The following is a 16046-nucleotide window of genomic DNA, read 5'->3' on the forward strand; positions in this document are numbered from 1 at the left end:
AATGAGAGGAAGAGTAAATATTAATATTTAGCCTGATAGTTGAATATTCCAAGAAGTTTGGAATATCCCAAGATTTGATTCCTTTTCTTAAAAGACGTTTTAATTTAACCAATGGCTATTTTGGTTAAAAAGCTGGAATATTGTCACCTTGGAAACACTGAACTCTTCTGTACTTCTTTTTTCTGATCTGTAAGTTATAATTTCACTGGCTAATTTTAGTATTATTTCTAATCAACATTATATATAAAAATGTTTAAAAATTTTTAATTTTACAGTGCCAGACATTTGGCAAAATTACTAATTCTATAAGACATTCAAAATAATGAAAGTATTAAGTGTACTGGAACACATCCTTGTGCATGAAAGACACCTCTCTTAAGGTTGGATTTTCCCTTTCTAATTGAAGCACAGTAGCAAATAAAGAATAGTGGTTAATTTTCTTACAACACACAGAATGTAGCTATGCACATGAAGAGAATATATATAAACAGTATAGTAGATTGTGATAACAAAACTTTTATTACAGTGGCAAACAGCAACATGAATGCTAATTAAAGAGAGTTTATGAGCTTGTTGTACAACAGCATACGTACAATCCAAGAAAAACAGAGCAGACACTCAGCTACATAGTGTTCTAAGGCTGAAGTGTGGAGGAGCACTTTCTGGAGGCACCAATCTTCTGTTTCTGATATCTCAGAGCAAGAAGGGTACAAGAAATTTCTTTCTTTTACATGATCTTCATGTAGATAGTTTGGTGTGAAATCTGTTTTCATACACTAATTGGTAAATACAACATGTAAAAGCCCTTGTTACAACTTTAACCTTGTTTAATAAGTGAAAAAAAAAAAAAAAGGGAAGAAAGTTTATCCAGTACACTTACTCTGGCAAAGGTTCCTAGTAAAAGCCCTTTTAGTTTACACTGGTGGCTGAACAAACACTGCAGATAAATTAATACTTCTTCCAGAAGGAACTACAGAGCAAATGAATTTGGAATCACTGAGTGGGTGACCACACTCAGCTGGTCACTTTGCTGCTTTAGGACATTGCTGTTTCAGCAAAAAAGGATGGCCAAATGGTTACTGTTTGGAGAACTATTAGACTCAACATACGAGTGAGAACCAAGAATTAATTTTGTGTTAAATTAGCATACTGGATGTAAAACAGCAGGAATTCAGGGTCTGATTCACAGTTTGGCTACAAACAGCTAAAATTTCTGTTCTATCTCACTGTGTTTACTGTCATTGTTTCCTTTATGCTGGGTGACATATATAGCAAAACTAAATAAAACAGTATTGATTTATTGTAAGAGCATGCAATAGAGATTTTTCTCAAAGAAACAACCTCACAGTGAACCGAACTGCAAACCCCTGAGATTCACACTAATAACTAATTCTTATGACATTGGCCATATTATTTATGCAAGCAGCCATTCACCAATGTGTTATTCTGTTGTTAAGAGAATTACTTTAATACACAGTGTTGTCTTTTTTTGTGTGATCTATTCTAAATATTTTGTGTCAGCCTCTAGAAATGAAAACATGGGTTTTTGGTATGTATTAAATAGTAGGTAGCATTTGGAAGATACAACTGTATTTACTACAGTAAATATTGAATTAATTGGTATAAAGTACTAGGGAATATTTTCATGAAGTAAGAATTGTGTTAGCCATATATAGTTATATATAGTTATATATTATAAGCCATACTGAAATATGTGAGAAAACACATGTGGTAATCTGTCATCCAGTTGAAAATTAGAGTACCTTGTAACTCATGAAAGGTTCTATGAAGCCAGTGAAGCTACTTCCATGAATGATTTTCAGGACACCTTTTGGTGCTTTCACATAAAGCTCATTCACAAATCTTGGAAAACTAGAGCTAAAGTAATAGCTGAACATGAGTGGTTCCAGTTTTTGATGCTTCAGGTGGGCATGAAAAATTGAAGGACTTCATGAGACTTGTGAATATAAACAGAGGCACACTGATTATACCAGGGGTTAAAAAAAAAAAAAAAAGAAAGGAAACAAAGCAACTGTGTGAAATTTATTTGAATATTGTCCAAACAAAGGCTGTAAAACCTCATCCTGAATGTATCTTGCTCTCAGGAAAAATCCTTTATGGCTGATTACCAAAGCCCATGCTCCGCTTCTTTTCTTCAGGAGGAAATTTTTTAAGGCTTTGCTCATTATCATTCTCTGAAATGTATTTTTCTTCCTGTTGTGCTAGAATATGCTCCACGTATCTTTGTAGAATTAGGTCTCTGGCTAACAGGCTGTTTCTTTAATATTTGTTGCCATGGAACCGCCTCTGCCTATTGAATTCACCTGGGCAGACTTTAGACAGCACACCAGAGGTGATATAGCCTGTCACTGACTCATGTCTTCAGTGACTACAGAATTTCACAAACACCACAAGGAAAAGCAGGTCCTGATCAGATTTCCTATTAAGGGATTGTTTTGAGTAATACTAAAGATTCAGGTTTTTATAGATGCTTTGTGAGATCAGTGATGGCCTGAAATGCCCTCCTTGAAAGAGCAATGCTTCGTCACTTTTGTTTTGTTGCCTTTTTCAGAAATACCCATTCAGAAAACTAACCCAAGAGTGATCATGGATGTGTTTCACCGTGCCTTTCATTAAAGGCAGAAGCTCATGCACTGACTACCAGAGTAGTGCAGCATGGTTTGATTTTTAATGTCCTGAGTGGCACAGGCTTAGACACCAGTTACATTAGCTGTTTCTTTTAATAGATACTCATTTTAAAAGTTGACCCTTTCCTATTACTTTTATCAGTGTAATTCCATCATGAAGGGAAAAGAAAAAAAAAAAAAAAGGATCCTATGTCTATTTCAAGCTTTTCCTCCAAAAAATAGACCAGGGTAAATTTGAAGAAAAATTCATTTTCTTACTATCTCATGATACAAGGAAACAATACAGATTTGAGAAATGTGTCAGAGGAAGTACTTGAGAGTATATTTTAAAACACATGGTTTCAAAATAATATAAAAATATATATTTAGTTTCAAAATGTAGAGTAAATTTTATTGATACTGCCACTTTTCTTCTTGCACTGGGATCAAAATGTTGTTATTAGGTTTTGGCATTTTTTTTTCTAGAGAAGTCATATGGAATACCATTGCAACGTTACAATAGAAAATTATTATTTCAGTACAAACTTGGTTCTTAGGCTTTTGAAGGACACTTCAATGACACTTATCTCACTAAAATTTAGGGCACCAGAGTCAGAGAAGATGGTGAAGTTTTATGCACCATTTCATGTTTCAGGGGAACAAAAATGTCCCCCCCAAATTTTTTCCTAGAAATAGATAAAATGGTTTTGATGGCAATTAATTGACTGTGGCTATTACAGAATTTACATCACAGTATTAATGTGATTACTAATGTGCTGATATCTTATTTTTCAGAATGATTTTTCTTATGAAACTTGAAGGGTGCTTCATTGAAAATTATTTTCTTACAAAATGAGAACTGAGAACTTCAATTTTGGTACAGATTGGGGGAAAGCTGAGTAAAAGAGGCTTAGAAATAAGGGCGAAAAAGGAGGAACAAACTAAAGTTTGAAGACTTGTCTTTCTTCGCCCTCCTTTTGCTACATAAACTAAAAGTACTTACCAAAAATTACTTTTCTGAAACAAAATCAACATTATTCTGCAGTAATGTTCTCAAAACCAACCCTGTTTGCAGTTTGATGTTTATAGCTAAGCTGCTTTAAGGGTTGGTGTGCTGCCAGGAAGGAATTTTTCAGCCCTGCTCTGAGTTGTGTATTCCTGCTGTCTCCCCCTTTCACTCTGGCAGCTGCACTACTCGGTCTTCATGGCAGGATGGCTCATGGAGGTAAAGCAGCAGATTTACCCTATGGAAAGGTAATTCATTTTCTGCTGCATTTTGCCTTTAGTTCTGGAGTGGAGTCCCTCATACTCAGAGGCACAAGTGTATGCCATGGAGGATCAGGTTAGCACAGCCAAGGCAAGGAGGGAGGGTAATGACATCTGGCAAATGTTCACTGTTAAAATCGACTTGATGGCAATATGGAGTAGTGCCATCAGCGATCTGCACTTCAGATCTGTGCATGTCTAAATTGGCAAAGAATTTGTAAACTCCTAGGCATATTAACACTGCCAACAACCTTGGTAATGATGAGTTAACTGTGAAACACCTTGAAGGTTTTCCAATCCTCACGCAGATTACAGGTTGTCATTGTCTTTTCTTACACCATTTATTGTGAATGAAGTTTTAATTCAGTGCCACAAATTGGGTGAGAAAAAAATTATCTTCCCAAAAGCAGAGAAGCCCCAGCTGGACACAGGGCTTAATGAAGGGTGGAGGAAAAGGCCAACCTCAAGAAGCTGAGGAGACCTCAGATGCTGCCCTTGGACAGAGGCCACACGATCTATTAAAAGTTGTCTCTCATGTTAGTAACTCACACAGGCTGAGCATATTTGTGGGTGAGAGTGCTAAAAAGATTTTTTGTGCTCTTGTGATTCAAGTATTTAATAATAAGAGAGCAATAATGCTATAAATAGGAACACCATAGTTGGTAAGGACTGGGGATACAAAAGGAGATATGCAGTCTCAGTTATGACAGGAGGGGAAAGAAAAAGAAAATATCAACAGAAACTAGCAACTTCTGCAGAAGTGCTTAATCAAACATGAACTTTGTATACAACCCATCGACAGCAAATTTGACTCTCACAAAGTGAACAGCTTGCAAGCAGGAGCGTGCCTTTTTTGGTCACGTTTTGCAAAGGGCCGAAAATATGTGCTTAGTAGGTGTTGTGGCTTTTTCAAGTATCATGAACCTTTCTGTGCATTAAAAGCATTTTTGCCAGTGTTTATATCGTGCTTATATCTTCCATCATGTAGAAACTTTCCTCCTTCCCATCCCATCTTCCCTTGAATATATTGTAACAATATCAATCAAGATTTTTTGCTGCATGGCACCTATATCCTAAAGAATAAAACATAAGAAACACAAGGTGGAAGAATGGATCAGTTCGTTAAATTCAGCCAGGTGGTTGTGTGCTCTGACACAGGCTGATAAAGGATTCATAAGTGAGTCTGTTTGGAGTGGTTTTGTTCAGACTTGCATGAAAAATAAAGTACAAAAATAAGAGGGATCCCTTCAGTTTGCAATTGTGACAGCCAGCTCCCAGTTTATCATTGGAGAAGAAGATGAACTATGACTGTTTTGAGATATCAAAAGCTGGTAATCAAGTGAATTCTTCTTTTTATAGTATTGAATTTGTATCAACAATGGATTTTAAGCAGGATGTGGCACACAGTAATAGACGGCCAGCACTTCTTTTTAACTGATAGAGCTAACAAAATTTGCTATATCAGGGCTTTTAATATATGCTTAATTAGAAGCATTTTAGTAGTTTCATAAGAGTCATTGTAAGCTCACTGATCTGTATTTATGCAAGTTTTTAATGAAATCCCTTAGGTCTCAGTTATAAGCTTTTAGCTGCATTTGCACAAATATCAGCCAACCCTCATAGGCCTATTTTTGCACATTCAAGTGATAGTTACAGATTAAACCAAACCTGTACTCGCTGTAAATGTATATGAAGGTTAGGACATGGTGCTGACACCAATCTTATCTTGGTGGTAAAGAACAATTAAACCTGCAAAGTAATACAGTCCTCCTTGCTCTAAAATAATATCTCTCATGCAACAAACCCACCTATTTTTTGGCATCCCAATCAAGTTATATTCTTTGTCAGCCTAAGGTTTTGGGGTTGGTTTTTTAAAGCAAAACAAACAAACAAACAACTTGAAACAAAACAGCTTCTATTTTCGCCTGGTTTTCTAAAATTTACATGTTTAGCTAAACCCAAATAAGCATGCACAACACCTCTCCATTGCAGATAAAAGTGTAAATAAATGCAGCACTGTGTTTTCTGTTGAGAAGTAGCTAGACATACCAGGTTGCTTTTCTTCTTGAGAAAGAACAAGCAATTTAGAACCTCCACATATTGTTTTTACACATTGATCCTTACCCTGGAGCAGATGTGGCCAAAAACAGGTATACAGAGGGATGACTGCATGTGTATGTGTTCAGCTGAAGGATTTTCACTGCACATTTCAAGGTTAGAGAACACCCATCAACTGCTAAAAAAAAGGAGCGAAGTGTAGTAAGATACTTACAATTATGTTTTTAGGTTAATCTTCAAGCCACTCATTACATCAAGGCAACAAATTATAATTGTTGCTAAAGAATAGTTAGGTAGAAGGTTTTTTCTCAGGAAGAAAAACAAAATAAGCTTACTAGAAATTCAGATGTGGTTAGTGTGTGTTGGGAGGGTTCTTGTGTGTTTATTTAGAGAAAAATGTACAACATAAATGTTTATTTTTTTTCAAAGTAAGTAATTTTCCTTTTGTTTATTTGTGCCTTAAAAACCTTTTTTCCTGCTTTCTAGAGCCCCTATATCTTTGTACATAAAGAAGCAAAATCATGGTCATTATATTTTTATAAAGGAAAGAAAAAAAGAGAAATTAATCATAAAAATATAAGAAAGCATACCAAAAAAATGAACTTTGTTTGATATATTCAAGCTATAATTTATAAGGGAGTAGCAATACCCTTTCAATCCAGATGTGCAATTTATGGTTTTAGAAACTGTAAGGTTTCCAAAATGGTCACTGCTAGTCTTATACCCTTTAAAAAGTGAAAATCCAGAAGGTAATATGAAGGACCACTGTTACATGGTTAAGTAACTTCCACTCCCTTCTCTGTGTGACAGAGAGCAGGCCATCTCTGACAGATGCCTGAAAATCTACCAAGTAAAGGTACTGAATCACGGTAGATCATCAAGAATATGATTTGAAATAGAAGGGTAAATGGTTCCAAAGCAATCAAGGTGTTAGAAGTCAAAGACAATGTCTTTTGATAACAACACCCCACTCAGCAGTCATTAACAGGAATACTGTGTTTATGTTTTTCAGTAAATTCCTTAATTATGATGATGGTCATAAAAAGTAATTCCATTAAAACAATCTAATTTGGAAATGACAAAGAAATAAGTACTTTGAGGCTTCTATTAGAAGGCAAATTATGCATCTTTTGCTCCAAATGTTTCAAGAGAAGATATCTTTTTTAGTTATAACGACTAAGAAAACATCTGAAAGCAGTCCAGGCTCTAGCATCTTTATGGTTTCAAGATTGTTGAGCATCTCTATTGAATCATTTGAATGAAAGTTAAGCACATAAAAGACATTCTTTTCACTTAAAATTAAGGTTCTGTTTTGCCACAGACAACACTAAAATTCTAGAAATTATTTTTGAAGAATACTACTACAGCATTTCATAATAAAATGTGAAACTTTTTGGACAAGTGAAAGTTCTCAAGCTTCTTCAAACCTTGGAGTACTTCCACTTGCAGAGAAAGCCATTTTCTTCACAAAAAAAAAAAAAAAAAAAAAGGGCAGTCCCTGTAGGATTTTCACTATTCATATGAGAAAATCCATAGGGTTAAGCTAATTCAGAGAGAAAATGTATTAGCTATTATGAAAAATGAAATAAATCAACCATGCAGTTGGAACAAAGCATGAAAATATGTCTTGAAACTGATCTGGCTTTTGTGCTGGATTTGCTTTACTGGTTTCTTTTCCTGTAAGTGACTATTATGTTACTCTTAGTAATGGTTGTGATTTTAAGTATATGACACTTAGTCCACTTAATTTCTGTTCTGACTTTTCACTGTTTACAATCAGCTGATAAGAGATTTCACAAACAATTATGAAGGGATACTGAAAACCTAAGTTTCTCTCTCATGCTGCATGGAGCACAGCTAGGTCCAGCCCAATGACGAAAATGAAAAGTAACAAGATTACAAGTGGGCTTTATGTGGTCAGAGAGTTTAGTGTCTATCAAGACGGTCATTAAGTTGGGTGTAACAAAGATTTCTTATGAATGACAGACCATCTCAGGGATGGAAGGTGATTTTCCCAGGTCAGGTTTTGAATAGGTCTTTCAAAAGCCTCCTGTGGGTTACCGATGGCACGATTGAGATCGTGCTGCTATAGGTTATACAAAATTAGGCAGTGGGCTTCATCTCACTCATCTCTTGTTGATATGTGCACAGAAAGCTCCAAGTACAAACAAAAACCGTATCAACACGACAAACCTACGGAACTTTCTCTTTGAAAGTGCCGGTTTCCCCACTAAAACCATGGATTGGGCTCAGACGCGGGCTGAGGCAGGGCTGAAAGGACAAGCAGGGCCTGACCTCTCCCTGGTCCCCATCCCCAACTTTCCCGCTAGCCGCTCCGCCGCGTCCGCGCATCCAGGAGGGGCCGACCGGGATCCCTGCCGGGAGCGCGGCACCGCCCCCGCCCGGCGCTGCCGGGAGGGAGATGCTCGCTGTCACTTTCCCTCTTCCCCAGCGCCGCCCCCTGCCCTCCCCCGCGCCCGCCGCCGGCGCTGCCCCGTCCCCCGGCGCCGAGCGCGCTCCCGCCGGCACAGCCAGGGCTGGGCAGGGCAGGGCAGGGCTGGGCAGGGCAGGGCAGGGCCGCCCGTTCCCCGCATGGCCGGGCGCTGAGCGGCGCCCGCCGCCCCGGCTCGGCTCGGCTCGGCTCGGCTCTGTCCCGCCGAGGGGCTCGGCGCCCAGCCGCCCGCTCTCGTCGCCAATGGTCCAGAGAGACATGTCCAAATCGCCTCCCAGCCCGGCGCAGGAGGTGCAGATGGAGCTGCTGGACAACCCCCTGCCCGCGGCGGCGGCAGCGCAGGTACCGCGGGGCTCGGCCGGGCTGCGGACGGAGCGGGGTGGGAGCGGGGTGGGGGCGCGGGGCCGGGCCGGGCTCGGAGGCTTCGCCCTGGGGCGGCGGGGCTGCCGCAGCTTCCCGTCCTTCAACTTCGGTCCCCGCCGTCAGAAAAGTTTCACAGCTCCCCTAAGGCACCCGAAACCTTGTTCTCGCCCCCATCCCCAAATGCCTGGTAATTAACATACACGGGGTGCTCTGTACCATGGAAACATCGTAAGTCAAAAAGACCCTTGCGGTTATCTGGGGGGTGGATATGTAAGAATATGTTGCTCTTGAGCTGCTTTTCTGTGCATGTGTCGCTCACAGGTTACGGCTCTTTTCCCCCGTTCCAGTAACCTGTTGTATCTGTACCTGATGCTTTCCATGCACTGCTGAAACCTCCCTTATCTGTTACGCGGGCTGGTGACAGTCTGTGTTGGTGGGGGAAGGCGATTCACGCCGATTGTTGAGCAGGAATTTTGGGAAGGCTGAAGGTGTTGAACACACTGCAGATTTAAGCTGCTCGATTTCTGTGCAGAAGGGTGGTTGTACAGTCATCTCTGAATTTTTAAGAAGTCGGTCCATGTGCACAGTGTTCAGTTGGATGAATGATGAGAGGGAGGCAGGGTATGGATGCTTGCACACTTGGTAAAGACTTTATATTTTGAGAGGTTGTTCCTGTTTAATATATGAATGCATAATGTCTTCGGGTTTGCAATAGTTGGCTACAAAGACTTAACAGTGCTATTTTTAAACCCAGTAAAAGGGTGATAAAATCTGATTGTGTGCAGTTTAAATTACAAATATGCATGTTCTTGTAGTACAGAATCTGTTTCCTTTTGGGGCAACAGTTTTTACTGTTGCTACCAAAGTTATCTTGCTGCTTTATTTTCTTTGAGAAGGTGGTTGAGTTTCATCCCAGAAGTGCTCTGTTGACAGAGGAAAATGCTGTCAGTCTGTCAAAAGACTTGCTGATTGATCTTTACTTACTGGGGACTGGTGACAGCAGAACAAAATCCAGGCGCTGAAGCAGAGACTAGGTTAAGCTAAAAAAGAAAATGTGTCTCTTTGGATGTAAATTTGTCTGTGGCCTCCAAGCGCAGAACAGACATTTCAGTAGGGCCATATGCTTTGCCAGCTTCTCTAGAAGCATTGGCAAGGGAACTAATTTTTGACCTATAAATCTCCCCCTTTTTATATCTTTTCAGCCCTAAGCACAGAATCGGTAACTGTCAAATCATATGGTGCCTCTCTGCTGTGGGCAAATGTCAAATACTGATCACAAAATTGTTTTCTCACCCCTCTTTTAACTAAGAACCTCTGTTTAGAGCGTGAGAATAGTTTGCTAACACCCATGTTATGTTTTAGGTAATGGACTTAGATTCTATTTTATAAAATAGGTTTCTGAACACTCACAGCCAAAAAGATTCACTTTCTAAGACAGTGATAATGCAGCTTTTTTGTTTCAGGAATGTTTTTCAGTTTTAGAATCAAAGATATTAGGCAAAACAGGAATCATATCTTCTCAATAGGCACTTATTTTAGTCATACATAAACCTTTGGTATAGAGGAAATAAGATTATGGAAGCAAAAGAGCCCTTTGTCTGAATAATAATGTAAGTTAATTCCTTAGCATGCATTGCACTGAGAGACAATTATTTTGATTTGAATTTTTGCTCCATTAACATGATTTTTTAAAAAAATCAATATTGTAGAATCTTGCTGCTTTAGAACACACTCACAGTGACAAGGAGAGGCTTAATGAGGACATGTGAATCATCAAGTAGATTGCCTACAGGTACTTCAGCTATGCACACCACTATCTTTTTCACTAAGGTATTTGAGTCGCAATCCTAGAAACATTTCGTGCCAAGTAATGTGTCAGGGAAAAAAACCTCAACGTGCGAGCTTATGGAGTGATATCATTCCTAAAAGTATTTGCTCTGAAGTGCTACTTCTGGGAATTACAATTTAGCAAAATATAATTGAAGAGCATTTGTAGAGTTGTAACAAGCCTCAAAATTTCTCTTATCCAAGACTTTTACTTTTGCAAAGCTGAAATTTGTTGTAACCTAGCTATACATCAAGGTTGGTATCTTTGATTGTGCATATCCATCCGTTTTGGTGAAACTTGTGGCAAAAGGAGTGAATGTTGTTAACACTCTGGAAGTAATACACTTAAAAGGTAGTTAAATGTGTGAAATATTCCTAGATAGCCTCTATGCAAATTGGGTTTTTTTTAATTTTCATAATGCATTTTCCTAACAAGATCTGCAAACAAAGTAAAATCTCACTGGGTGTGGATCATGACAGTAATACTGTATTGTCCCTGGGAAGTTCTTTGCAATAGGGACAAGATATTGGGCAATTATTCTGTATTATTATTATCTGTGGCTTTTAGGTCCATATTACTGTAAAAACATAGTTCTAGGTATTCACTGTGATCCTAGTCTAGATGGGGTTGCAGTATATTTTCAGATGTCCAGTTTTATCCAGACAAATGTACATGCTAACAGTTATACTGTGGAATTATTCACAATGTTCAGGTATATGTCAATGCAAGTGGTAGTTTTAGGTGTGGCCCTTTTGTAATAAAATCAACATGTGTGATTTTCTACAATCATAAAAAAAGCAAACTGTTCAAATGCATCACTCTTTGATGATCAGTATCTTTAAAAAAAAAAAGTCTACTCCACTCCTCTTTTTAGTTTTTTATTTTAAGAACCCCTTTATTTTAGGAATCTGAATTAGTAGAATATTTGATTTAATAATTTTAATTAACCGAGATCCTATGTTGATTTGTTTATACTATAACATGGCATATTAATACCTTTCATGGTAACTCTTGACCTCTCTTCGTTTTTCCCCTCCTTCCCATGTAATTTTCTTATGATCCTCCTTCAAAGTCCCTCAGTCCCCAGAAATCATTAGATTCAATTTCTGTTGCTATTTTCTCATGATAAAGTTTCCTGTGTTGTGCATTAGGAACAGTCACCGCAAATCAGATCAGTAAATTACACAAGATGTTTCAAAGAAAATATAATGAAACCTTCTATCAAGCAACTACAGAGTATCTTGTGAAGGGAGAAGATATCTTACTCTGGATGAATTCTTCCCTATTCCTCATTATTATTTTCCTCCTGTTCTTTTTCTTACCTTCTTATGCATCATCTGTCAATGCAGGTCCTAACAACTTGACACATTTTAAATGAAAACAATTCTCTTCTTGATTGTTTTCTTCAGCTCTTTCACTTGCATTCAGATTTCCTCCACCACCTGGTATCATTAAGTGATTCTGCCTTCCAAGTTTAAAGGTTTCATTCTCCCTGGAGTGCTTGACTAGTTTTTTGCATTGCATTGCTGAAGGTAAACTGAATGCATCGAGGTTGGGACAGGCTTCTTCAGTTTTCCTGCTGTTTCAAATACAGTTGATGTTACTATGAATTTTAGAGAGATGTGCGTGTGGTGACTCTAAAATATCAACTTAGTTATTTGGCCTTTACACTGATTGTTTTCCTTCCTTGATCTCCAGCTACCTTCCCAGTTGCATAGCACCATCCCTTCACTACCTGTATTGTGGTAATGAGGAATGGAAAGAATATCCAGAGATTTGTTCTCAGCAGATTAATCACACTGCCCTCTGCTGCTCTCTTTCAGCTGGGTTGATTTATCACAATGCATGCGTGCTTATTTATTCTTCAAACAAACATTTTGCAACAGTGTATTTCCCAGTAGTGACTTGCTAGAATACTTTGTAAGGCATAAACAAACAAGAATTATATCACTTTTATTACTTAAATAATAACAGTACCCATTCATTATAGAGGCACGGAAGGTTTTACTCTCTTCTGGCAGCATCCCTAGAATCCAAATCCAGTGTAGCAGCAATTCAGTGGAATATATACAGAGATGAAATCCACCTCCATTCATTGGACTTTCTCATGGTCTTCAGCAAGGGGTAGTGTTTTCTCTCCCAGTGTGGTAACCTCCTTTCAATGTTGTACTCCTTACTGGCAAAAATAAATTTTAATAGTCCTTCACTGAATAAAGCCCTGCCGATTTCAGCTATTACTTTTCTGATGATTCTCCTCTGCTCTTCGGGTTTATTTGTCCTGAACTCTATCAGTAAAAAGTGATTTTGCATGCTCATTTCTTCCTGAGACATTTTCTGTTTGAGTATTGCACATTATCAGCATATATGGGCTATAATAATTTTTCTTTACATTTTCTTAGAGCGTAAAATCCCTCTGAAATATTTCAGCAGTTTCAGTCCTGACTTATTTGTCTATCTGGCAACTGTCTTCCAGAGGCAATCTCTGGATTTGTCTTGTTTTGTCTCTATGTTTCTAATTTCGGACAGTTATGGATGAAAAGTTCCCGTATTCTTCCAAGGTTGGCTTCTCTGGAGTCTCAATTACTTTTCTTCTGCTTCTTTTACTCAATTCTTTCCTGTGCCAGGATAGAAGAGCTTCCAAATAACACAAAGCAATGAAAATCACCCTCTCTGCCCTCTGAAGTCTTGGTTTCTGTCCCCAGGGCAGCAGACCCTTAGCAGAGGTCCTCGATAGTTGCCCCATAGTTGGCTGTTGCTCCCTCCAAATAACCTTCTGTCATGGAATCAGATCTCTTTTTCTGTTTGCTTGTGTAAGAGAAATAAAGAGATCCATGGAGAGCAGGTGGAGATGTGCAGGCACGTGGCCTACAACTGTAGTTGCCAATCTTAAAAAGCTGCAGGAAGCAGAGAGTGGTTTGGGCATGAGCTTCAGCACCTTCTGCTGTTGGGAACTGACATCTTCATCACTGGAATTACAGATACACGTGCAACAGGTTTGCACTGAGGTGGGTTTCCAAGGCACTGTGGAGGAGGAGAGCAGGCCAAGTTCCCAGCTTCTTGTCTGGCAGATGGAAACTGCCAGGTGACCTGGTCTGAGGCCAAGGTAAGAGCACTGGGAGATGGCTTAGGAATGTAGGAACTGGTGAGAATAGGGCTATTTCTAGCTGCAGTGTTGGCAAGGCTTTATCACAGGCCAGCAGAAAAGATCATCTAAGATTTAATACTGTTACAGATTTCTCAGCAGAAATTAGTTTTTTTTTCCTTTTTATATGGGGGGGGGGGAAGCATGTGTCAAATATTTATTTGTGTATTATATATGCAAGTTTGGAGAAATAAATTGTTTGTTTGTTTCTATGGATTTTTTTTTTGATGTAGGTGGAGGATTTTCTAAAATATCTGTGGAGTGGACTTTGCAGAGTCATCACTGTAGCTTGCATGAACTTGATGACTGTATATGGAGATCCTCAATTTGATAGGTTTCCTGGAGGGGAGTCTTTTCTGAATGGTGTCCTTATAGCAAATGTTGTTTGTTTGGAGAAATCCAGGTTTTGAAACCTAATCTGGGGATTCTTCTCTGTTGTGGGAACATGAGTCTGTGCGGCTCAGGCAGCTTCTTTGGTGAAGGTATGTCACAAGACTGAGTGCCTGTCACAGAACTGCACTGATGTAGGATGACATGTAGGATGACATGAAACCCCGGCCCTGAGATGGAGGCAAGCCAGAATACATTACTATGTTCCAAGTTCCCATAATGGAAGGGAGCTGTGGAGTACTGGGGAGCTCATCACCAGGGTCTGTGTACAACTTCTAGCCCTTGGCTGTGCTGTCAGAAGGCTGACTTCATCTCCTTTATGAGATTAGTAGGATTTGTGGTGCTAAGATCAGAAATATTCACGTACAGGTGTGGGGGTTTACAACCATGCAGCTTATGCTGGAGGCTACACCCTCCAGTAGCTGAAGGATATCATTGCTGAGTGGCCACAAACCTGGCCATGGACCAGAGAGGGCTCAGGAGGTCTGAGCTACGGGAACATTTGTTACCCTGTTATAAGGAATTGGTTAAAGTAGCGATGGCTTATTCTTCTAAGGGAAGGATAGAGCTGGATGTGTATGTTCTGCACTATCCTGGCTTGCTATCTTTTGATTAGAACATGGGCATTTTTAACTATTTTCAAAGCTTCTGCATGAGAAGGAAAAATACTTAGTTCATTCTTGCATTTCTGACATTTCTAGCAATTCTCTAATTCATCAGGGGAGTCACTCTTTATCTTTAGCTGTTCTCTTGGTCTTTGTAATTGGTCACTTGTTCATCTGAGACCATGTAAAATACATTCTAGCTCTGATTTTTTTTTTCTCTCCAATTTCTGTCTTGCATCTTTTTTTAAAGATCTGACTTGACATTAGTTACTCTACTGCCTAAATCTTCTACGCCTTTTCACCATTTTTGGAATGAGACCAGTAAGATATTTTTTAAGGAGCTATTTTACCTATGATAAACAATAAGGGTTCAGGCTCACTCTGTGCATAGTCCTCACCGCTGCTTTGGTATAAAATACCATGAGAGTGGTTACTGGTGAAGGGCATTTTTCAAGATTCTCACTGAAGATCAGTTCCCTGGATGTAGATGATTGGTAATTTTGAATGTTTTATATTTCCTCTTCCAGATGATAGTATTTTGCTTACAGGTATAAACCATACCTTCTGCTTGTCATGTGTGTTAGAGGATTAAATGTTATGGATGCATGCTTTTCATGTGTTGAGGGCAGAACCTCGTTAAAATTAAAGGGTTTTACTGAGTGCCATTGATCTCATCTGTTTGCAATAACAAGTAAATGTATATAAAACTGTTAATTATCAGAAAACTGCTATGTATGATTCATATGATTCCCATATTTCATTTGATTACATGGGTTGAATAACGATTACACAATGTACTTTCTAGTCAGAGTTGGAGAGCAGAGTCTTTGCTTTGTAAAGACTTTGCTGATGAAATGTTTTCTACAAAGTTAGTTTGATGGTTTGTTTTTGTTTTTGGTTTTTTTGTAAGGTTTCACATTGTTTGCCAGGTATTTTGAGAAGCTGTAGAACATAAATGTGCGTGTTTTGTTTCTTGTCTCTGGCAGCTCACACAATTTTAAAAGAATTTCACACGTCTGACTAATAAACCAAGCTAAAGTTTTGATCTTGTAAACACTTAAATGTGTTCATAACTTTAGGTTTGTGTAAGATGTTCTGCTAAAATCCGGTGAGAATGTTCCTGTCAGCAAACTTTTTATACAAACAGGCTTCTTTGTAGGGCTGGTGCTGGTTGTATTCAAACTAGCTGGGGTAAATGCTGGTGTGCCATGGGAACCTGCCTCTGCTGGGTTTTGGGATTGTTATCATTGGGCACTGTAAACTGGGATGTGGAAGCATTTGATCTCCAATGGTTGTGTGTTGGGTACCATATAGG

General features: G+C 38.8%; 1 protein-coding gene across 4 annotated transcripts in view; it reads left to right on the forward strand.

The window, feature by feature from the left end:
- The first annotated feature begins 8607 nt into the window (after window positions 1–8607).
- CACNB2 (calcium voltage-gated channel auxiliary subunit beta 2) overlaps window positions 8608–16046 on the forward strand; it is a 247248-nt gene continuing 239809 nt past the window's right edge. For all 4 annotated transcript variants that reach the window (XM_050325581.1, XM_050325586.1, XM_050325589.1 and 1 more), the window contains exon 1: window positions 8608–8745. In XM_050325581.1, coding sequence (XP_050181538.1) covers window positions 8647–8745 — 99 coding nt within the window. In that variant the 5' untranslated portion in view covers window positions 8608–8646. The remainder of the gene's footprint in view (window positions 8746–16046) is intronic.

Source organism: Myiozetetes cayanensis, unplaced genomic scaffold (assembly GCF_022539395.1).
Source record: "Myiozetetes cayanensis isolate MyiCay16 unplaced genomic scaffold, myiCay2020 scf1, whole genome shotgun sequence".
Classification (NCBI taxonomy): Eukaryota; Metazoa; Chordata; class Aves; order Passeriformes; family Tyrannidae; genus Myiozetetes; species Myiozetetes cayanensis.